Below are 23,548 nucleotides of genomic sequence, written 5' to 3'. Positions count from 1 at the left end.
TATTTAGCATTTTCACAATATATATTTTTAGAAATCACACACTGACTTTTCTATAACCTTTTAAATGGCATCAAATAATTCCAGTTTAACTCTTAAATGTTTGATTAGCAGGTAGTCCAGAGTCGCTAAAAGCAGTGGAATAGCGCTATTAGATGAGCGCTGACTCTACATGACGCCCCTCATCTCGTCTCATCTCAGCGTCCCCGCCGTTTCTCGCGATGTCAGAGCCAGAATAAACAACCATGGCCGCCGCACTGCGCAGGCTGGTCGCTCCTCTCAGGAACGGAGCGCTTCCCCAGCGAACACCGTCAAACGGCAGAAGGGAGCTTAAAGCGGTCGCAGCCGGCGCTTGTGTCGCAGCCGCGGCCGGCGCTGCGGCTCTCTACTGCGGCTCGGTGGTCGGTGTGGGACCGAGGAGCCGCGTCGAGGCTCGGCTCGTACATCTGGCGCTGCCGACCGTCTCTGCTGCTGATAAGGTACGGTGAGGACGTCCGTCACGCAGCTGGCTACGTTCAGCTCCGAAACAGTCGGGAGTCGGACGCCGACAGCAGCGCTTCACCGGCTATTTATCGCTATAGGAGATGAGGGTAACTTTTCTTCGGCTGGTTGTTGTCTCCTTTCGGGAGCTATCCGCGACCTTTGGTGCTGAAAAGACTAAACGGTCGTCCGAACTCACGTGACCAAGTGTTGTTTAAAAAAAAAAAAAATCTGTGACGCTTTTTGTAAACATTGTTCACACCGGAAATGGACAAAACGTCACAACTAGATGACATGCGGAGACACTGCTGATGTTTCAGACTTACACCGATGCACTACCTGAGTGAAGTTGGCCCCCCCACCTTCTTCAAATTAGACAAAATTGGTGTCAATCAACTCGGCTACGTTTGTGCTGGTTTGTGCAGCAAAAATTTTCGTTTGTGCCGTTATCATTTTAAAGATATAAAGAAATGTTTTTAGAGGTCATCAAAGGTCATCCAGCCCCCCACCTTCTTCAAATCAGACGAAATGGGTGTCAATCAACTCGGCTACGTTTGTGCTGGTTTGTGCAGAAAAGATTTTTGTTTGTGCGGCTTCGGTTTTGAAGATATTAAGAAATGTTTTAGAGGTCATCAAAGGTCAACCAGCCCTCTTAATATCTTTAAAATGATAGCTGCACAAATGAAAATCTTTGCTGCACAAACCAGCACAAATGTAGCCGAGTTGATTGACACCCATTTCGTCTGATTTGAAGAAGGTGGGGGGGCTGGTTGACCTTTTGACCTTTACCCTTTCCTTAATATCTTCAGAACCGAAGCAGCACAAACAAAAATCTTTGCTGCACAAACGAGCACAAACGTAGCCGAGTTGATTGACACCCATTTCGTCTGATTTGAAGAAGGTGGGGGGCTGGTTGACCTTTGATGACCTCTAAAAACATATCTTTATATCTTTAAAATGATAACGGCACAAACGAAAATTTTTGCTGCACAAACCAGCACAAACATAGCCGAGTTGATTGACACCAATTTTGTCTAATTTGAAGAAGGTGGGGGGGCCAACTTCACTCAGGTCGATGACCTGTACATTAATCCCTCGAAGTTTCTATACAAAAGATCTTCCGAACCGGATGCATCAATATACAAAACATGTTATTTCATTGCAGGACGGATATGCTGCATCACGTAACTGTTTTACACTGATGCTAAATAATAAACATACTTGTTGCTGTAGGAGAACGCAATAATTGGAGCAACTATTTAACACAAAACGATTAGACAGCTATTTGGTGTAAATAGACGTTTGATTATTTGTCAGCTAGAAAAAACGTAGCTGCCCTTTATTGCGTAAAGAGCTGCTGAAATGTCATTTTTAGTTCTTTAGGTTCAGTTCCCCCAAGAAACAACTAGTCAGACGAGCCAGTCAGTACCCTGAATGGGTGCAGACCGAATCGAAACATCGCTGTGTTACTACTGATGTTTCTCAGCTTTCTTAAGTATGCACTGCACTGAGAGCAAACACCAATCAGACACAGCATTATGACCACTGACGGGCTTGCCTCTTTACATGATGGCTTATGGGATAATTTAGGCAGCATTGAAAATTCTGTCCTCAAAGTTGGTGTTTCAGAAGCAGAGAAACTGTGTCTGTAAGAAGGTGGACACTGACAAACCTGGTGCGGCACATGTCAAAACAACATCAGAATTAGGCCCGAATTTCACTGGACGATAAATAGTCCCTGAAGTTATTGCGATAAACGATAATGTTGTTGCTTTGAGACAATTTTCAAGCAATATAATGGTAAAATAATACAAGAACATATTCTCAAAGACGGATAAAATTTAAATTTTAATGAACATGTAACACTGCATCTGGAAGACATTTCAAATAACCAAAATAAACAACAGGGGGAAAAAAAACAAATAAGTGCATTATGAAGTCTGTGTAAACAAAATGGTCCTTCAAAAAAAAAAAGGGGGGGCTAGTTAGATTGAAGACTCTTATCATCCAGTTTTTAGTAGAAAGAGGAAAACGATAAATTATGCAAAATACTGAACTTGTTTTAATTTATCATGCGACTAACTGATTTATTATTTATTGTGACAGGCCTAATCAGAATACACAGCGCATGGAGTTTCGCTCCATATAGGTCTGCGTAGTTCCAGACCGATCATACTGATCTCTAGAGGCTGCGGTGTCTTTCAGTAGGATTATACAACCTGCCACAGTGGAGAGAAAAATGGCCTTAGCAATGCTTAGAGGGTCAAAACGACAGGTTTGGAGTGTGGGGTTAATCTCCAAATATCCTAAATCTGAGTCCAATCAAGTGTTTGCTAGATGGTCATCAGGTGGTTGTTGTTTTACAGCGTAATGATTTCAGCCTAAGACGGTCCGGGTATTATCATTGTGTAGGAAAAGTAAGCAAAAATGTCATGAAAAAACTGACCTTGATTCAGTAACAAAGTAAACCCAGCGTCCTTCCTCCCAATATACAAACCTAACTTTATGCTGAAAGCTAGATTTTTCAGAAAATGCCTTTTATGTACACATGAACGGAAGAAAATAGTGGTGACATCAGCCGTACAGTCGGTTTCGGCCATCTTTAAAACCGTTACACAGCGCTCCCCAGCTCTATTTGAACTCCTTGCACTATTTCTCCAAACTCATGTAGCTGCGTAATTAGATAAGATACACCAAGTCTCTATAGCTCTGGCACATGCTGAAAATGCTCGGGGACTAACAAAGCATGCACACTTAATTCCCTGCAGAGGAACAGTTTCCTTGTTGGATGTTAGTCGGTATGAGCCGGGGATTGCTGCCCGGTGTCCTTACACAGAAGCTATCCAGGGACACAAGATACTGGACACTCTGGCTTGGCAGAGGGCCTGATATTTGAAGAGGCGGGGTGGGTGGTGGTTAGAGGAGGGGGTTTAATGGTTAAGCAGAGGGGGGCACACATTCCCTAGGTGTTGCCAGTGGACCTGGCGGTGGGCCACCTGACAGAGAGATCCACTCTGTCTTCACCAATCCAGCCGTCTGATCCGGCTGGGTCGGAGCAGTTGTAGGGACATTATCTACTGTACTGGGATGAAAAAGAAGGCATGCTGCCCATTACTGGACCAAGAGAGGCATTTTGTGACAAGGAAAGCTTCAGGGGATTTTGCAAGGCGGATCTTTCAGACAGCATTATCACTGAAACGAGTCAGTGTTTCTATGAGCTGTACAGTGGGGAAAATAAATATTTGATACACTATGGAATGCGTCAAGTTTCCCCACATACAAAGAATGGAGGTCTGTCATTTTTATTGTAGATATACGACAACTTTGAGAGACAGAATGTTGGGGAAAAAAACGTGAAAATAATGCATAATTTTTGAATAGTTAGTTTGAATGTGGTACAATGGAGAAATAGAACTTAGTATTTATTGCTGGCAGTAAATACTAACTTACAGAGGGTAGGTATTTCCAGTAGTTCTTGATCAGGTTTCACTCGGCAGCAGGGATTGTGGCTCATTCCTGCACATCTCCTCCAGATCTTTTAGCGTTCAGGGCAAACCAGAGTTTCAGTTCCCTCCAAAGACTGTCTTTCTGTTGGGTTCAGATCTGGAGACTGGCTAGGTCACTCCGGGACCTTTGTCTCACGGAGCCACTCCAGAGTTACCCTGGCTGTGTGTTTTGGGTCATGCTGAAAGACTGAGCCACGACCCATCTGCAATGAGGGAAGGAGGTTGTTGCCCAGAATGTTATGGTACACGCTCCCATCTATCAGAACAGTCATGCTTCAGAAGTGACTTTTCAATGCTTCACGTTGGGGATGGTGGTCTTGAGACTGTACTCATTCTTCTTCTTCTTCTTCTTCCTCCAAAAATGGTGAGTGAAGTTTATACCAGAAAGCTCTACTTTGGTCTCATTTGGATCATCCAAATTGTCATTGGTAAACTTCAGACATATCTGGACATGTGCCGGCTTGAGCAGGGGAACCTTGCGCACACTGTAACATTTTAGTCCATAACGTTGTAGTGTGTTACTATGGTAACCTTTCAGACTGAGGGGTCAGCTCTCTGCAGGTCATTGACCAGGTCCTACCATGTAGTTCTGGGATGATCCCTCATCTTTCCTGTGGTCGTTGACACAGGAAAGATGAGTCTTTTCTGTGTCCAAGATGGGAGGTCATCTTACATGGACCTCAAGTCCAAGGGACACTGATGACAGACTTCTTGAGCTTCTTCCATTTTCTAATAATTGTGCCATCAGTTGTTGCCTTCTCATCAAGCTGTTGGCTCATTGTCCTGTAGACCATCCCGGCCTTGTGCAGGTCTACAGCTTTTCCTTAGGCAACTCGTTGATGTTGCCCTTAAAGTCGAGCAGGGTTCTCCAACCCTCATTCTTAAGATCTCCTGTCCCACAGGTTTTAGATGTATACCTGCTCTAATCCAACTGAATCAGACAATTGAATTATGTCTTCAGAATGGAATCAACTTTGGCGAAGTCAAACGAGTCATTCATTTGATTGAGATGTGTTGGAGCAGGGTTCTGTTTAAAATCTGCAGGACAGTAGATTTCAAGGACTAGGGTTGGAGACACCTGGTGTAGAGGTTGGAGTCTGACTGACTGAGAGTGTGGGCAGGTCTGTGTGAACCAGACGTTTTTCTGGTTGGTAGGAGATCAAATACATATTTCATGCAATAAAATGCATGACATTTTCTGTGTACATACAATGAAAACCACAAACCTCTCCATTCTTTGTAAGGAGAGAAATTTTAAAAAACCAGCAGCCTATCAGGTACTTATGTTCCCCACTGTGTGTGTGTGTTTCCAGGCGAAGACCTACAACCTGGACGATGGGGACGTTTACATGTCCACCTATGAAAACAGATTCCGGCTCTTCAGCTCGGTGGAGTGTGAAGGCCAGCTCTACATGACTCCTCTAAACTTCATTGAGTCTGTCACTCTGAACGAACCAAGGAGTGAGTAAACCTGTAGCACTCAGTTCATCCCCACTGATAAACTAAATACAGGAGTCAGCTAAAATGTAAATGATGTGGACTCATCTAGCCCTCTGTCAAATATAGAGATTCTGTTCACTGATACTAAACTCTTCTTCTCATTTAACACAACGTGGTGGTAGCATTTCATGTACAGAGTTCAAAAATTAAAAAGAAGTTGAACTGTTTGGCTGGCATCCAATCAAGCACTACTGTAGGTTAGCCTTAGCAGAAATCTCAATTAAAATACATTGTTTCTGTTGGTTGTAATGCTAACGGGGCTGTTAGCGTTTTCCAGCCACACAACGCTTTTTGTAGCACAATCAAGTAACTGTGTTACTTTCAGTTGTTACAAAAATGCTGCATATATCAAGTATGGCTTAAAAGATTGCCAGACTTATCCATATGCAAATCAGTTTATTTCATATCTTACTGCATGTCTAAGGATGTAAATCCTGCATTACACAACTGTCAAAGTGGAGGGTAAGTTTTACATTGATACTGAATATTAAGCAACTGTACTTGTTGCTGAACACCAAAGCAATGATTGCAGCAGTTTATGTATTTGAAAATTATTTTAAATATTTTTAAAGGGGCAGTATTCAGTGTTTTCCAGTAGTAGCACAACTACGTTACCTTCTGTTATTAAAAACAATGTTATATATATCAAACATAATTTAAAAGAAATTTGACTTTGTAATTTAACTCCTTGAAATTGGGCTTCTGTCTCTTTAAGAAGCTCCTGCTCTTTCTGAAGAGCAGAAAGAGCAGAACAACATGGCTCCGCTATAATCCTGTCAAATGTTTTACCAGCACCTCACTGAGAAGTCGCTCCTATATCGAGCTCAGCTGATGCTCTGCTAATTGCTGCTGGCTAGTCTGAAGGAGCTGAGTGGGGGAGGTGGGGGGGAGGGCTGATCTGTCCCACCAATGCTTTTGAATGGTTGCCATGGAGATTAAAGGCAACATGCACGAAAGAATCAAAGCAACCGTCCAGGAATGTTTTGGATGAGAGAACAACATTATAACATGATGTAAAGCTAAAAAAAAAAGTCAATTTTACGCAACACTGCCTCTTTAAAATATGTTCTAAAATTTCAAGAGGCATGGATACTGCAGCAGGGCGCTGTAAAGTATCCACTGTCAACTCCCGTTTGCCTAATTATATCTCTATCAACAGATCCCAACCCTGCTTAGTTATGCAACGCTTTAATAACAGTTTTACCAAACGCTGCTTCCTGGAACATTCTTGCTGCTGAGAGCCTCTGAAGTGTTGTCGGACAATAAGTCAGGGCTTGAAGTGCTTCAGTCACAACACCTGCATAAAGATAGACATCTTTACCAGCAACCCTACTTTTATGGCTCATTTATGTGGCAACAAACTTGCAGGGACCCACAGAGACCGAATTACTCTGCGCGGATGCCGTAAATGTCACGATAAGACAGTGTTGCCCTGTGATGTATGGTGTGTGGCCGGCCATAATGTGCTGGGCGTGGCTTTTCCCCGGCGAACAGCAAACAGCACTATAACACGTAAGGCCCCATTATCGTCACGTCGCTAATTGCTCATTTGTCGTAAAAGGAGAGTTATGGCGCTTCACGGCGGTGTTGCGGCGGGTGTTCAGGAAGGCGAAGCAGACGGAGGGAAAGGAAAATCACAAGACAACTTTTGATAACTTTGTCGCTACATTCTTCACATTCATAATGTTTTTCAGCTTAGGAAACAAGGATAGAAATCGACTCTGTCTCTTAAATGTTTCCCTGGAAGGTTGTTGTTAATGTTATTAAAAGTTACCTCCCAGTCAGATTTTTTTTTTTTTTAATAGCGACACACCTCTCTTATCTGCTGCTTTTACAGGCCACTGGAATGTGTTCATCGTGATCTGCAGCATAGGTTTCTGTCCATGCAAACACCTGTTTTCACTTTTGCTTCACAGATTTCTTTATAACCCTCACTTTTTTTCCCTCCCCTCTCTCTGCAACCCAAAACATTAACTTTGACTCTTTCTTTGTTCAGGTAGGAGAGGATGGAAGTCCCTCGCTAAAAAGGTGAGTTTTCACTCCATCAAAGCTTCTGAATCTCCTCTTTATCTGTGCAAAGCAGCTGTAATTACCGTAATGCAGACAAACGTCGGGATTACTCAGCGATCCGGGATTTTCTTCTATTTCCCCAGGAGTTAGACAAGGTGCTGTCGGATACTCCGCCTGTTTGGAAAGGATCATCCAATTTGTTCAGAAACCTACGAGAAAGAGGTAGACCCCCCACCCCTCTCGCTTGGTTTACTACAGAGACAAATCCCTCCAATGTAAATAATTCCCGTTTGCACTTTTTTCAAGCTCTCGGGGTCGCCTCATTCAGAGGATATCTCTGCTGTCGTACATGACTGGGATCCACAGCAGAACGTTGTCTTATTTCTCCATCAGTTCTTTCTTGAATGAAAGAAGCAAGGTGCACAACAATGAAGTATAGAAAAACTGAAATTAACCAAATCAACTGAAGAGTCCTTAAACATGGTTTCTCTTTTTAGGTTAATTAGACTGAGAGGTTTTAATTTGTAATCAGGGACTTTTCTGTTTCCCAGGAGTCTAAAGATGAAATATCAGAGAAATAACTCTTCAAAATGGAAAAGACAAGAGAACACCTCGTCAATTGAGCGTGTAGACTATATTTCACTGTTATGATGATGAATTTTGTTCGTTTTACCCACCTGCTACGTTACCACAGCACCTGGGAAAGGTATTAATACTCCTCGACCTGTTTCACATTTTCAGTATGCGCCACCCGGGGTTGCTAACATGTAGCATAGTGAAGAGGACGAAAAATAACTGAAACACGAGTTTCAGCATAAAGATGTGAAAAACATGGTGTTTGCGTTTGTTTCGGCCCCTTTTGCTTTGATGCCACTAAATATAATAAATGGAACTGCCTTCGCGGAGGTTCATCTTTCAGGACACGACGGCCCTGGACAGCGAGAGCTACATTCAGATGGCGTAGAGATAGAAGAGCCCAGGCAAAATCTAAAACAAAATTCTACTGATAATCTGACGAGTGGCGAGTCTTGAAATTTCTCAGTTTTTTGGTGACAATTAACTCCTTTTTTCCCCCTTCTGTCAACATTGACCCTAAAATGTCGCTGCACTAGCGTACTGAATAACTGATCAAATGATCAAACATTTCATATTTAAATATTACATCACCAGACAGATCAAAATATAAAGTTAAGAGACAATTTTCGTATTTATAGGACCAAAAAAATCCACAAAAAAAAAACAAGCGGGCAAAGGATGTTTTTTTTTTCTTATTTATTGAAAAAAATAACAAAAACTAAATTTTTGAATTGGAATTTTTGGTTAAAACATGTTTGTTTTTTTCATGCAGCGGATAGAAAATTAAGAGATTTTACTCAAGTAAAAGTTACAATACTTCATAAAATTACTCAAGTAAAAGTAAAAAAGTTCAGTGTACATTAAATATACTTATAGAAGTACATTTTTTCCAAAAAGTTAATGTAATTGAGTTAATGCAAGTCATTTACTACCCAGCTCTGCTCATTGACATTGGCAGCCATGATGTCTCTGGATTTCGATTGTTTTGGGTCAATAAACGTCCTCGGTAATCTGGTTTCATGGCTTCCAAAGGCATTTCTGTAACACAGGAAAGAAGCCAGTTTCCCCTCCATGCAGGTTGTCACAGTATCTTTGCATGAACTCAGCAGTAAAAGGAGCGAAACTCCTTTTAAGCACTCCCACCTGGGCCTCCGTGTCTCAGGTGAACTGTTCCGCTCTCTCCCCTGTTGCTTTAGCTAAGTGCCGATGCCGGGATTTGGGACGTTTAATCCTGCTGCTGTTAAACACTACAGCTTTGTCAGGCCAAAAAAGGAAAAAAAATTGGATTGATCTGCGCACAAAGCGCTGCTTTAGAGAATGAGGTTCGCTGTTTGAACCCTGCTGTGTCAAGACACGTCCCGTCGGCCACCGCGGACATTACGAAGCCAGGGAATAGCATTGGATTACATCTCCGGGACTGCCACTCCGTATGAAGTGTTTCTGAGGAATTCTGTCTTTGTATTGTCTGAAAACATCTACTTGAGCTGAGAGGCGGAGTGAAGGTGTGTGGTATGGAGACACGGCAGGAATCTTAAAAGATTTCTCCTGAAGTTTAAGCTCCAAAGCCTGTGACAGTTGAATTAGAGGAACTATAATGGCGTTTTAAAAAATAAACTAAAATTTGCCTAATTAAAAGCTGAAAACCTTTTATAAAAGCGTCTGACAGCAACACTGTTTTTTCCCCCCAAATGACACATTTTGTTTGTATTGTCGTTTCTTCTCTTGGGTGTTCTGTCTTTCCCCGTTCCCGAGCTCTTTTCCCAGAACACCCCGGCCAGTCACCCGGAACTATCTGCGCTCGATTCTCTATCATCCCCCGCAAACAAAAGCTTGGGAATGCTTTCAGAGGCAGGAGGGAGAAGCCTCCCCGAGTCGGCTGAGATGTCTCCCAGACACTTTACTCTTCCAGCCTCCGTGTCGCGCAACAAAGGCCCGAATCGGCCATTCTCAATCGGTGACTGATCACCCGAGAATGTATCGCACCGCGTCGCCCAACAGAACCTGTTTGGGGATTTTCTTTTTGTCGTGACGACGGGTCGGCTCGGTTGTAAAAAGCCTCCTGTTTGTGCGAGGGGAACGCCGAGCGTGAGGTAAAAGGCACCTTTTAAGATGTTATCAGGAGATTACTTACGTCTGGAGGCGTGCCCTTGTTTCTGTGGACGGCTTACTCACTTTGAACATCTGTAAACACCTTGAGCTAACCGATTAATGCCACCCGATGCCGCCCCGGGTGCAAAATAAGGGGGGACATTCTGGCTTTTGTTTCATGCCTAGCCTCATTTCCCCCCCCTCTCCCTCTCTCTCTCTTTGTTCCAGGTGCCATCAGTTACACAGAGTATCTGTTTCTGCTCTGCATTTTAACAAGTCAGTATTCACCCAAACCGATTCCAACACAATGATGCTGACAAAGCTCTCGATGCTTTAAGGTGTCCGTTTCTTTTCAATGGCAGAGCCCCATGCAGGATTTCGGATCGCTTTCAACATGTTCGATGCAGATGGCAACGAAATGGTGGACAAACGGGAGTTCTTGGTGGTATGAATCTATGGAGCTACATTGGGGCCATAACGTTTGTTAAAAAGAAAAAAAAAACACTCAAAACAGCTGAAATAAGAAGATACTTGATTGAAAAAAGATGTGAAACTAGAGAAAATATTCACAAATAACTTTTCAAATTCAACGTTTTTCTCCCCCCGTTTCAATATTTTTGTTTCAAACTTTTTTTAATTTTCAAAATAATTTTTCAGTTTCAAATCTTATTTTCATTTTTGCAGTTTCAGCTTTTTTATTCTTTTTAACAAACTTTATGGCCCCAATGTAGCTCCATATAGACCTCACCTTGACGGCAAACTCTTCTGTACCGACTTCTCCTTGATGTTTGTTTCCTTTCTTAGCTGGAGGAAATTTTCCGTAAGAAAAAGGATAGAAAAGAAGTTGCTGATGACGTTCAAAGACAGGAGGAGCAAGTAAGTTTTTGTCCATTTTGGTGCCATTACACATGGAAAAATAATTTCTACAATGATTTTAAAGGCGGGACACAAATAATGGGTTGATCTCTTCCTCTTATTGCCTGCTGCTACTGTTGGGGAAATATAAGATCTCAAACGTGTTTACTGTAAACTCAGTGTTTGTCACTTAAATACCCTTCGGTATTTAAAAATCCCGAAATCTTTTTATTTTTTTATTTTAGTTTGCTACTCCTGTAAAGTTAAAATCAATAGCCATACTTATACACTGGTATGATGTAAGCTAATTACAAATGACGCTAATGATAGCAGGTATGCTGCACACATTGAGTAGCTTAGGAATAATAAAACATCTGGTGTTGGTATGGGGGGACTGGGGTGAGGCTTAGGGCCCCAAAAAGACTTGGGCTGGCCCTGCTACCATCCTCTGACTGAGATGCTGTGCTTCCTATCTGCTTCCACGTTACAATAGTTGACTGTTGAGGTGCAAGACCACTGCAGAAAAATTGACTTATAGCACAGGTAGCATCCTATCACGGTCCCACGCCGGAACAGTTCTTTCATCAACTTGCAGCAGTCCTGGAGGGAACGGCGGCTGCACTGGGGTGACTGTGGTCATACAGGGTAAAACATGCCTGAGGCTTTCATCTCCTTAGGCCTTCTTATGCTACATGCAGGTGGATGTAAACAGACGGGCTGAGCAGAGCGATAAGAGATACTCTTTGAGGTCTTATCGCGCTAAACAAACAACGCCGCGGAGCTCACTCCTCCAGGGCAAACGTTAGCATCTCTGGACAGCCTAGAATGAATCTTACACCCGTATAAGTATCAAAAAGATCATTAGAAAGGGTACTTTAGATTTGGGAACATGAGAGCGGAAGGGTTTTGGTGGATTCAGGAAAACTCGGGACCGTTTCTAACTTCGGCTCACGTTCAAATTGGTCCGACGGCGTCGAAAACTCATCCTTTTGCCTTTTGACAAATGTATTTACTTTGCTTCTCTCCTTTGCATTTTAGAGCCGGCAGCTCTACGGTCACGGCAAATCCCAGACAAACAGTGTATGTATTGTTCTTTTCCCGTGAAGGAAAATGAACCGTTATGCTTGTTGCATGGCTTTTCTTTCTTTTTTGGATTCATTCTTCCCAATCTGAACGAATGATAGAAAACACTCGAGCTGACACCACTCGCACTTCTCCCTTTTAACACAAGGCAACCTCAGCTGCATATGCTGAAATTAAAATATGTCACACCCTACACATCAATATTACCTGACATATCGCCTCTATGTATGTGTGTGTGTGTGTGTGTGTGTGGTAGAGCAGGAGATACAATACAGATGAATTATGCTCTCACCTTTCGACAACATTGGGCAACAGATTCCACTTCAAACCCCCCCACCTCCACTCACCCCTTGCTGAAGACTGACATCGTTTCTGTCTGGACCCACATGTTCCATTCGGGTTCAGGTTACCTTTTCAGATGGGTTTGACCATGAAGCTGCCAGTAAGTCAGAAGAGGAAGCATCAGCAGCACATGCAGGCTTTGGTTTTAATTCTTGCTGCTTTATTTTAGGCACTTCTCCAGAGTTCAGTCAGATCTTTTCCAGAACTGTGACAGGCCCGCCTCCGGTGCTGCGGTTGGGTTTTTCCCCTCAGCATATTCTAATTACAGCTGTTTCGGGTCGGGCTAGGTGAGTTGGAGTGGGGCAACATCGGGGCAACAGAGTGAGTTGCGACGTAATTAGTTGCGGGATTGCGCCGTAAATCTCTGCTAAAAAGCTGTGAGGCGCAGAGGAAGAGCTAGTTTGGATCAGCACCGCGCCTCGGGCTCCGAGGGACTCGAATCCAAACCGGATGCGTAAATGTAATTAATTACGAGATCAAGGAAGCCGCAGCTGAATGTTCTGATTTCTTGTTCTGCGTGTTGAGTAGGGGGGAAAATCCAAAACACACTGTTTTGGTGTGGAAATCACAGTTTTGTGACCACAGATACCAATTACTCTACAACATAACAATAACAGCCAAATTATTTTTCAGCAGTTGTGTTTGACATGGACTGTAATGATAATAATAATAACCAGGTGATTTCTCATGACTTCACTGGGGAAAACATAGTGGCTTGTTGCGTCAAGCGGCACATGTGGCGCAGACGAGAGAGCACAAACAATGCGGCGGTTCCAAGTATAACCCCGTTTCACACAGCTACGCACCAGATGGAAAGGCTTTTTTGCAACCTGCATTTACTTCGCAGCTCGGCATCCAATCGCGACTCTGACGGGGCTCAGCTGCACGAAGCCTCGCTCAGGTCTGGTGCGGACATGTGCTAAGCCAGGCTAGCGCTGCGGCGCCTGGCCAAAAGGCTGCACGCATCGCTGCAGAACAGGCTCGTGTCAGACCCACGCTGCTCCTGCATGCGTCTGTGCCCCGAGAACAGACAGCCCGCACTCCCTCGATAACGTATGCAAAAATTGTTTGTTTGTTTTTGAATGATTTTTTTTCACTGTTACAAACTCGACTGGTTCCCAAAACGTTGCGTCTCATTGTAAAGTGGCAGGAAAAATGATGCAGTGTTTTTCCAATTTTTACAGATAAAACAATCTGCTAAAGTGTGACAAAGCATGCATATTCATCTCCACTTACTCTGGTGCCCTGAAATAAAATAGAGCGCCATCAGAAAACCGAAGACAAAGTGAAACATGGTGGCTGTCCAGACAGTCGGTTTAACTTAATGTCTTATTTTTATTTATTTATTTATTTATTTATTTATTTATTTATTTATTTATTTATTTATTTATTTATTTGTTGGTCTGATTTGTAAAAACCCAGAATTAAACATTGGAGGTTGTCATTGCTAACTGTTAGCAAATTGCTAAATAACACTCTCCTCAGCTCTCCTGCCTCTCACTTTGTGCTCCGTCAGATTTTGTGCTCCGTCAGATTTTGTGCTCCGTCAGATTTTGCTCTTGCCTCCTCTAAAGTGCTAACATGTACGAGACGTGTTGCTGTGCTTCAACTGCGGTCACAGGTTCGTAAAAAAAAAAAAAAAGACGCCGAGCATGTGGGATGTTCTCAGGCGTGTCACGAGTCCAGTTCTGTTCTCTGGTCTCACTGAGGTAGCTGGTGTCTCTTTAAGATTCAATGAACACATAGAGAAACTGGACTAATTCATGTTTCTGCTCTGTGAGTAAAAGTTAATACTGAAAGCAGGTTATTGTTTCCCTAGCTGAGTCAGGATCCACACAGGGCGTGGCACGTTCAGCTGCATGGCATGTGTTTGGATCATGAAATGAGAAAAAATGCCACAAATGATTGATTTCTGAATTATTAACTATATTGTTCAGCATGAGGAGCTCGACATGCCTAGAGGCGTCTGCATATCCTTAAAAAGTATTAAATTCATTAATCCAAAATTAAGGCCCTGAGAAACAATTTTAAAAAATGTAAGTTGATCTTATATATGTTAATCACTGGTCTTCAATTTGTTGTATTATGACTATTTGATCTCATACTATGTCGTTTATTTTTCTTGCACAACTTGTCCGTCAGGGCAAGCATATGGAACTGCAAAATTGCCACAAATCGCTACTTCTGCTGCACATATGGCTGAGAAAATCCTGCAAAAAAATTCTGATTTTTGACTCAGGATGCCATAAAATCCAGCAAAAATCAAAATTCCACTTTTTACACCGTCATAAGATTATGTTGTGAAGGCTGAAAATGATGGCGTTTATTTGGGTCATTGAACACTGCTTTGAACTCTGTCAAAAAAAAGTGCTGTTCATTGACCTGAATACATTTGGTGTTTTTTGACATTCAGAAGTTAATCTTACAATGGCGTAAAAAGTGCCGTTTTGACAGGATTTCTGCTGTATTTTGCGGCGCCCCAGGTCATACTCCGGTAAAAGTGATGATTTGTGTCCATTCTGGCCTTCCATACATGCAGACATCTTCACTGTGTTCTGAGGCATTTGAGGCTACTGCTAACTGCTATTGTACCCTTGCTAGCTAACTAGCTTTGTTACATCTATCAGGGTTAATTGTAGATTTGTTGTCAGTTCATCTTTCCCACTGCCTCTCTTCTGTTGCCAAAGCATACAATGTCGCGTACATTCTCTGCAAAACGCTTTTCCATGCTATATAAAATATGTAATTTTAGTTTGTACATTTCTATTGTGATTCGGGCCTTAAATTGAATTCATGATGATCTTAAAAAGCCTGAGTTGGTGAAACCTGAACGTGCTTAGGCTATCTACGAGGTTAAATAATACTTCATTTTGTGTGTTCCGTTTAGAAAGTCTCTCTGTTTCTTTTGGTGTTGACTTTGCTGAAAGCTGTGACGGTCTGCTGTATTTTTAAATCGAAGCTTTGCCAGATCTAAAACCATACTTGGCGGAAACCATTTCTACTCCCTCTTGTAGCACGTGGATGAGAAAACGGAGACGACGCTGCTTGTGCACTTCTTTGGAAAAAAGGGCAAAGCCGAGTTAAAATTTGAGGATTTCTACAAGTGAGTTAAGAAACCTTTAATCTTCAACGTTTCTTCGATAGAATAATTATCTACTTATCCACTCTAAGGCCATAAATCGGACTCTGTTAAGTACTTGTCGCTCTCATTCAGGTTCATGGACAACCTGCAGACAGAGGTGCTCGAGACAGAGTTCCTCTCTTACTCCAAAGGCATGCCCACCATCAGGGAGGAAGACTTTGCTCGCATTCTTCTTCGCTACACAAACGTGGACGACGTCAGCGGGTACATGGAGAACGTATGCCACAGCATACCGGATGAAAAGGTGGGACTTTTTTTGTGTTTCTTCAAGACTCACTTTGCTGGTCCTCATTTGCTCAAATTTAGAAGTGAAAAATTAGATCCAAGGTAATAAACAGAGTTTTTTCTCTTCTGTGGAGCTCCATCATATCAACTAATGTGTTTTAGAAATTATTTTTAAAAATCAATATCTGGCTAAGTTCTATTTCCAACTACAGTGCTTTTCACCCGTGAACTTCTCCGCATATTGTCACACCGCAATCGTAAACTTCAGTGTATTTTAGTGGGATTTTATGTGATAGACCAATAAAAAGATTTGCATAATTGTGAAGTAGAAGGAAAATGGCACTGTTATGTATTCCACCCTCTCCACTCTGATATCGCTAAATAAAATCAAGTGCAACCGTTTGCCACCATAAGTCTGCAGTAATTAGAGTCTAGCTGCGCGTACTTCAGCTTCAACTATTTTACATGAACTCTATGAATCTGGCATTTATGGAAAAGCGGGAGAAAAAGATGTCGTTTTTGCAGATTACCACAAGCCGTATAAGGGACGCACGCTGCTGCTGATGCCACCATTTTTGCTTAGCCCGGCAACGAGAAGCTGAACAGCTGAATCCTTTCCTCTGCCTACATCTCCCAGAATGCTGTGCTGCTCTGGACCAGAGTTCAGTGAAATCATTCAACATTCTATCAGATTTATTGATATTGATCACGTGTCTGTTGCTATACATGTTATTGATTTATCGTCCTTCTCTGGCTAAATCTAAGTGCTGATAAACCATAGCAGCTTCCCTAATTATTAGATAATAATTTTTATTCTGAACTCCTGTGAAACTCTGATCTTTGCATAAAAAAACAGCCAGCTTTTTTTTTTTCTTTTTTTTTTTTAAAGTCTAACGACCTCCGACCACTTCGTTCATCAGACACAAGCGATGCATTTCCTTCCGTTCTGCCTTTTTAATTTGAATGTTTTCTAAAGGTGTTAGTGTTGCTGGACGTGGAAACGTTTAACACCGTCTCTTTGGATAACATGAATTGGCTGTTGAGTGAAGCGGCCTCATTTCCCGCCTTAATGCGCCTCTCCTCTCAGCACCGCTGACCTCCGTGAAAAAGCTGCCGGCAGCCCCTCAGCCGCCTCGAGTAGCCTGTTGCTAGATCTCCATTGACAATCAAGTGGAACTCGTCGTCACGCTAAGTGATATTTTATGTTTCCCCGCATTGTTAGAACAGCAAAGCGTCACAGATTAGTCATTACTCCATTTGTTAGGCGCTGTGTGTCGTCTGTTGCGCCTCCACCCCTCTGAGCCCCCGGCGGTAAGAAACGGCTAGTAGCCGCAGGATGGTTGAGTGGACATCAATGGGCTCAGCGTTTGAGTCATCAGCCGAGCCTGAGATGTTTGGGGATTCATCACTTTTGTTTTTGTTTACTCAAGTATCAGGTTAATCTGCCTTAGAAAAGTCTGCAAGCCGCCTGACCTCTCCCCCCCCCCCGCACCGCATCACCACGCTGCTGACAGCTCGGCGTGTCCATACCACGCTGGGAAAATCCAGCAATGTATTCTTTGTCTGTTTGGGTGTGTTATCTGACGACCTCAAACATCCCTCACACACACACACACACACACACACTAAAGGGATTCCTTTGGAGAGATGAAAGGAGCCCGATTATGTTTTGTGTGAATTTTGGCACTGACCTCTCGCAGGAGTGTTGACACGTGGAGCTCGTCCGCTCCATCATCTGCATCCCGGATAAAAAAAAAACGCAGGTACAATTTCCGGGTCTTACTGTTTTTTAGGGGATCAGCTTCGAGGAGTTCAGATCCTTCTTTCAGTTCCTGAACAATCTGGAGGATTTCACCATCGCCATGCAGATGTACAACTTCGCCCACCGCTCTGTCGGTCAAGGTAAACGATCACAGCATCGTCATTTTAATGCCAGTTTTTAAGGAAAATGTGTTTGAAAGTTTTAGAAGTTTTCTTTTAATTTAAATACAGCTTCTGTAGCAACAATGCGACTGATTGATCAGTCTGCAAAAACAAGTATTTCAGTCTAGATTCTTGTGCAAACCTCTTAGTATGCTTAAAATGAGAACAAACTGACAAACTTTTCAGCAAAATATAGGAGCTTGTTTTAAATAAATAATAATGACAATTTACTGGTTTCACTGGCAAATTATTTCACTTACAATATGGGAAAATCTCTTGTTAAAAATGAAATAATCTGCCAGTGTAACTCTCATGAATATTAAACAATTATCGACTTAAACAACCTCCTATATCTTTCTAAAAAGTAACTTGTAAGTTAGTTTAGTCTTATTTCAAGTTTGCCAAGATATTTGCACCAGAAACTATGCAAAAATAAGTGTTTATAAAAATAAGTTTATATTAAATACTTGATTTCGCAGTGCAGATTTTTTTTTTTCATATTCTCAAATTGAGTTTGACAAATGGGGGCTCGTCCGGTATCATTTGTCACAACCTGGTCCACAAGGACAAGGAAAGAAAGGGAGACCCACCGATGTTAAAGGAAAAAATGACAAATGTTTATGACATTAACGTAAGTTTTAAACAAAAAAAGACCAAACTGATCTAAAGTATGGCAGAACGCCAACCTAAAACAAACCAAATGAGAACTGAGACACTAACCAACACAAGGACCTAACTAGTTCAAGAAAAGCAAACAAATTAGACATAACAAACCCAACAAAAATACCAGGACTGCTTGCTATGTGGGAAGCAGGAGCAGCTCCTGGTGTGAGGAGCATCCAGGCTGGCCCAGGTGCTCCCAGTCAGGGACTGACTCCAAGCCACGCCCACTTTACCTGGGAAACGAAGAGACAGTTAATCAGGGGAAGATGGGAATCGTCACATCAGTCAAACAAAAACACATTTTGAGCTTACGGAGTTTTAACTTTACTGCTTCAGTTCTGGTGGCAGTTTGCATCAAATCTTACGTTGTTTTGAAGAATAATCAAATCAATGGCATTTTTGTATATACACTGCCAAATTACAAAAATGTGAGACAATTTTAGAAATGAATTTTCAAGAACTTCTCATTGAATGCAGAGACATATATTCATATTTTAACAGCTCATCAATGGGTGATTTTATTGTTACATCCTACCAAAACCGGCCATTCGAGGAGATTTATGATCTTTATAAAGCCCAAATAGAAAATGAGTCTGGCAACCCTGCAATATGACTGCTGGTCAGACCCAAATCAGCCACTTGTGGGAGACAGACAGGCCGGCGAAGAGGCCTCAAATGTGCAGGAAAAAACATCCAGGAATGATTAGCATTCTGCAGACTGAATTCAAAAGTAGCAAAAGTCTCAAAAATCCTGAGAAACGTCTAAAATGTTTCAGTGTGCCTCAGAAATAGACATTATGCAAAAAAAATAAATAAATAAAACCTCAAATTTGAAGTTTTGTTTTGTTCCAGTAACTTATTTTGTGGTGTTAATGCCTCTTTGCTTTTTAACAAACGCTTGATGATGGCTCTCTTTTCTTTTTCTCAGATGAATTCACCCGGGCGGTTTACGTTGCCACTGGGATCAAGCTGAGCCACCACTTGGTCAACACCGTCTCCAAGATCTTCGACGAGGACCACGACGGCAAACTGAGCCACAAGGAGTTCATCGGAGTCATGAAGGACCGCCTGCACCGCGGAGACGGGGTGAGACGCCCTCCATGTTCCTCCCAAAGCCGAAACGGGACACTCTCCTCCCTCGAGGAGCTGCCGGTGGCGTGTTTGCTACTGGACCGCGCCGCCACCGGCTAGATGTTGATTTGAGGTTCTACTGCCATCTGTTGGGGCAAAATGTCATCACTTCCTGCTCGCTCACTCTCGTCTCACACGTCCTCAGGGCGTTAAAGCGGAGGAGAAGTTCATCTCTTTCAAATCCTGCATGAAGAAGGAGCTGTCAAGCAAATAGGTGAGAAAAATGTTCACGTTTGCCACTTTTATTCGAACGAAGCAGTGAAAGTAAAACAAATAAGAATAATTTGTTTTAAAAAAAAAAAAATTGAAAAAAGGCCGACTCAGTTTTCTAAAGCTCCAGGTAGTTTGGAGATGAGGCCCACGCTCTCCTGGCCTGAAGCATTAAGTTACACTGTAATATTAACGCCTGAACAGCTGCCACCAGACACCAGCTTAGGTCTGCATACGAGAGCAGCGAGCAGCGCGGCTTAAAGCTGTATAAGTGTTTCAAAGAGAAGGCACCTCACAGGGGGAAGGCTTAATAATCACCCTCAGTAGTGAGGAACGAGGAAGGGGTGGATGCCTTTTGGGGGGGGGAAAAACAACAACAAAAAACAGGCTCAGTGAAATCAAAATCATTTTTAGAGAAGAAAAAATGGAGATAAGATTTGACATTTTCACTTTGATGATTTAATAGAAGAAAATGTTTTATTTGTACTTGCATTTGAAGACGTGAATGTACAGTGGCTCTTCAAGGGGCACACGTTGATGTTTAAATGGCAGGTTTTTTTTATTTTTGATAGAAATAAATGAGACCAAGGTAGTTTCAAACGCTGTTCAGTGCGAGGTCTGTCCTGTACAATTCAACCTTTTCTCCAGTGTTCTTTAGTTAACTCCTCCCATGAGCCTCAAAGAATCTGATAAACCATAAAAGACAGAAAGAGAGCGAGAGAAAGAAATATCGTATTAGAATATTAGCCAGTTTCTCACTGAAACTGCCGGCCGTCTGTAAAGAAACAAAAGATTAGATTTTTCAGCACAACCACAAAGTTTAAGCATTAATGCAAAACAAAAGAACAATGTCACTGTGGACAACTCCGTCTGTTAGATGTAGAAACCTCTTATGAGGTAAACTGGACAAACATTGTCCAGTCCGAAGCTTATGCTTGAAGGGATGTTTCAGAAATTCAAACTATTTGCATCATTTTACTTTGACGATGAGGACGTCTGACTTCTGGAAGATGTAATAATTGTGTTTGTGTCGTCGCCAGGTGGAGAGCCAGTCGCTGCTGCATGTCTTACAGTACGGATGAGTCGTGCCTTCCCTTTCGTGTGTGTGTGTGTGCGTGCCGACGCAGGAGTTTATTCATGCTGCAGCATCTCGAGCTCTGGGAAGCTTCACCGACTCTTCACAGAAACTAAATGAAGGAACATTGAGACACCCAACAACTTTACTGCGTGTTAGATTTGAAGTGTTTATAGGAATTATTTATTACCATACATTCTTATTTATGTATTCATTTATCTAACTACACATATTTTGAAAAAGAAAACCAACAATTTAGCTTATTGATGAGACAATTATTATAAAAATGTCCGTTTCCTGCTCCGTCAGCTTCCTTTGCTCCAATTGAATCCTAACCCTGGTTCTGTTTCAGACGCAGAATGCTCATATTCTTTGTTCCTCGGTTATCTGCAGAACCCCCTTACCCCCCCGCCGCCCCTGCAAAATTACCTTTGTCCACCCCCCGCCCCGAGTCCTTGTACTTCCTCTGGAGCGCCGCAGCTGGAATCCTCCAGAGGAAGCAGACCTGCGCACACTCGCTCGATCCGAGGCTCGCTCACTGTTTAACCGCGGGCAGCCAGCACCGTTAATCATTTCTCAGCTGACAGAGAGAAATGGCATGAGCAGAAAACCCCCCCCAAAAAACCAGAATGTGTTTCACGTTTAAATTATTGTTTTCAAAGGAATACATCTAAATGAGTTTCTGGATGAGGAGTGATCCCTCTGTATGCATCTGAGGATCTTTGTTGGACGATAAAACACTACAGTGTCACTCAGAGTAAATGGACTGTATCCGAGACGACTGGTTGCTCTACCTCGTTTCCTGTAAAGCCTGGCTTTGACTGTTACGCTTTTCCACTGATGCGTTTCAATAAATCTGACGTACTGTACTCCTGGGTTTTCTGCTCTCCTTTGTTACTTTCACACAGGTCGGGTGACAAACTGGCACGTTTTTACCTCTCTGTGTGTGTGTGTGTGTGTGTGTTTCCAAATGATCTGTTTCAGCTTCAGCCTGAAGGAAAATCATTAACGTTATTAATCACATGGAAACTCGGGTTTTTGTGTGGTCGCTCGAGACTTACCAGAAACTTGTTTTTATCTTTAAATGATTAATCCAGTGGGGATAATCATTTCCCCACAACCTGGTTCCCCACCCAACGTGCAAACGCCAGAAGAAGAGATTTTACATGCTACAACGATTGTAGGTAGTCCTTTAGCATAAGTGGGAGCATTTTATAGTTAGTAGCAGTAACTGTATCTTTAAAAGTTTGTGTTTGCTCTGTACACGCACCCTTATAAAGTTTTAAATCCATTTATATGAAATTATGGCATTAAAAAGTCTTAAATGAATTTTTAAAAAAGTTAAAAGTTAACTGAAAAAACACAAAATCTTACCGAGTAATTTTGGTCCAGTTTCTACAACACTTAAAATAACGCAAAACTAACTTTATAATCAATCTTTCAGCAAAATATAGGAGCTTGTTTTAAGTCAATAATTCCTTAAAATTTCAGAAAAAAAAATACTTATTCCATTGGGAAATTATTTCACTTACAACATGGGAAAAATGTCTTCTTGTAAGAGAAATAATCTGCCAATGGGATAATATGTCATTTTTTTTTCTGATGTTTTAAGGAATTATTCACTTGGTACAAGCTCATATATTTTGCTGACAAGTTATTTGGAAGTTGCTTTTTATATTATTTCTGGTGTACTAAAATAAATGCACTAGAAACTAAACCCAAATTATTTGTGTTTTTGCAGTGTTGACCTTAGATATGTTCATCACAGGTGTTCAATTTTGTCTTGACGTGACTATTTCATTTTGTTAGTGTATTTTTGTTTCTCATGGGACCTTTCTGCCAGACACTCGGACATCTTCACTGCGACCCCACACACTGCCACTCAATGCTAATATGACCTAGCCAGCTAGCAAACAGCTAGCACTCATTGCCAGTTGGCTGGACGAAGTTCGTACATTTACTTGAGGATAAACGTATTAACTTCCACTCATAAAGGTCTTAAATTTGAGTTAATAAAACCTACAGAAACCCTGCCGAGACAGACAACCACACACACTTAACTTCCAGCCAAATCAAAGCTAAAAATAACATTCGAGTCAATGAGCTTTAGGAGAAACGCCACACTTTCGGCTGACCTGAAATTGTCAAAAGTGATGGTTTCAGCCCAGACTGTTTGCTGCGCAGCAGATAAAGTAGGTCTCTGGGACTGAGTGGCTCAGAAAGACTTGTTTGCTTAAAAAAACAAAATAAAAAAAAACTTGAATTAATAGGTTGCTGCTTTCAGAATAAAGTCCCGTTGACCGAGTTAAAATCCACTGCAGAGATTTGAAAAAAAAAAAACGTGTAATGATTTACAGGGGTTTACAAGCAGTCAGAATTGGCATAATATTTTTAGCACTTTTCCACGATGAAAGCCATTTTAAACATCACTATGGATCTATATGAATATCCTTGAAGGGGGTAAAACCTCCAAAATGTTTCTGATTTGATTTTTATGCACGTTTTTCTGAGTGTACTCTGTGTTTCCTCTCTGTGTATTTGGGGATTCTCCAGGAACTGCTGGTTTATATATTAATTGTGGGCTCTAAATTAAACCTCGGAGGCCTTGTATTCATTATTCTGGTTTGTCAATCTGATGGACTGGTGACATTGGGATGTAGAATATGTCATATAACAACAGACATAATGTTCTGTGACAGTGGATCTGAAGTTTTTTATTATCACACTAAATACTTTGTTTTC

The 23,548-nt window shown here is 41.9% G+C and overlaps 1 protein-coding gene across 2 annotated transcripts; it reads left to right on the top strand.

Moving 5' to 3' along the window:
* The first annotated feature begins 102 nt into the window (after nucleotides 1-102).
* On the top strand, nucleotides 103-21,675 carry LOC102228745 (calcium uptake protein 3, mitochondrial-like). 2 transcript variants are annotated; one of them, XM_023328495.1, is made up of 14 exons: nucleotides 103-476; nucleotides 5,297-5,444; nucleotides 7,480-7,511; nucleotides 7,637-7,715; nucleotides 10,386-10,433; nucleotides 10,520-10,602; nucleotides 10,962-11,033; nucleotides 12,051-12,092; nucleotides 15,452-15,540; nucleotides 15,652-15,823; nucleotides 17,598-17,706; nucleotides 19,319-19,476; nucleotides 19,667-19,735; nucleotides 20,772-21,675. In XM_023328495.1, exons 1-13 carry the CDS (start codon nucleotides 243-245, stop codon nucleotides 19,733-19,735), a joined length of 1,335 nt encoding a protein of 444 aa, XP_023184263.1. In that variant the 5' UTR covers nucleotides 103-242; the 3' UTR covers nucleotides 20,772-21,675. The 2 variants fall into 2 exon arrangements, with proteins under 2 accessions (XP_023184263.1, XP_023184264.1); XM_023328496.1 differs by lacking the exon at nucleotides 12,051-12,092.
* The last annotated feature ends 1,873 nt before the right edge of the window (nucleotides 21,676-23,548 follow it).

This window comes from Xiphophorus maculatus, chromosome 23, assembly GCF_002775205.1.
Source record: "Xiphophorus maculatus strain JP 163 A chromosome 23, X_maculatus-5.0-male, whole genome shotgun sequence".
Lineage (NCBI taxonomy): Eukaryota > Metazoa > Chordata > Actinopteri > Cyprinodontiformes > Poeciliidae > Xiphophorus > Xiphophorus maculatus.
The sequence above is the reverse complement of the archived record's forward strand: the minus strand, read 5'-3'. Positions and strand labels throughout refer to the sequence as shown.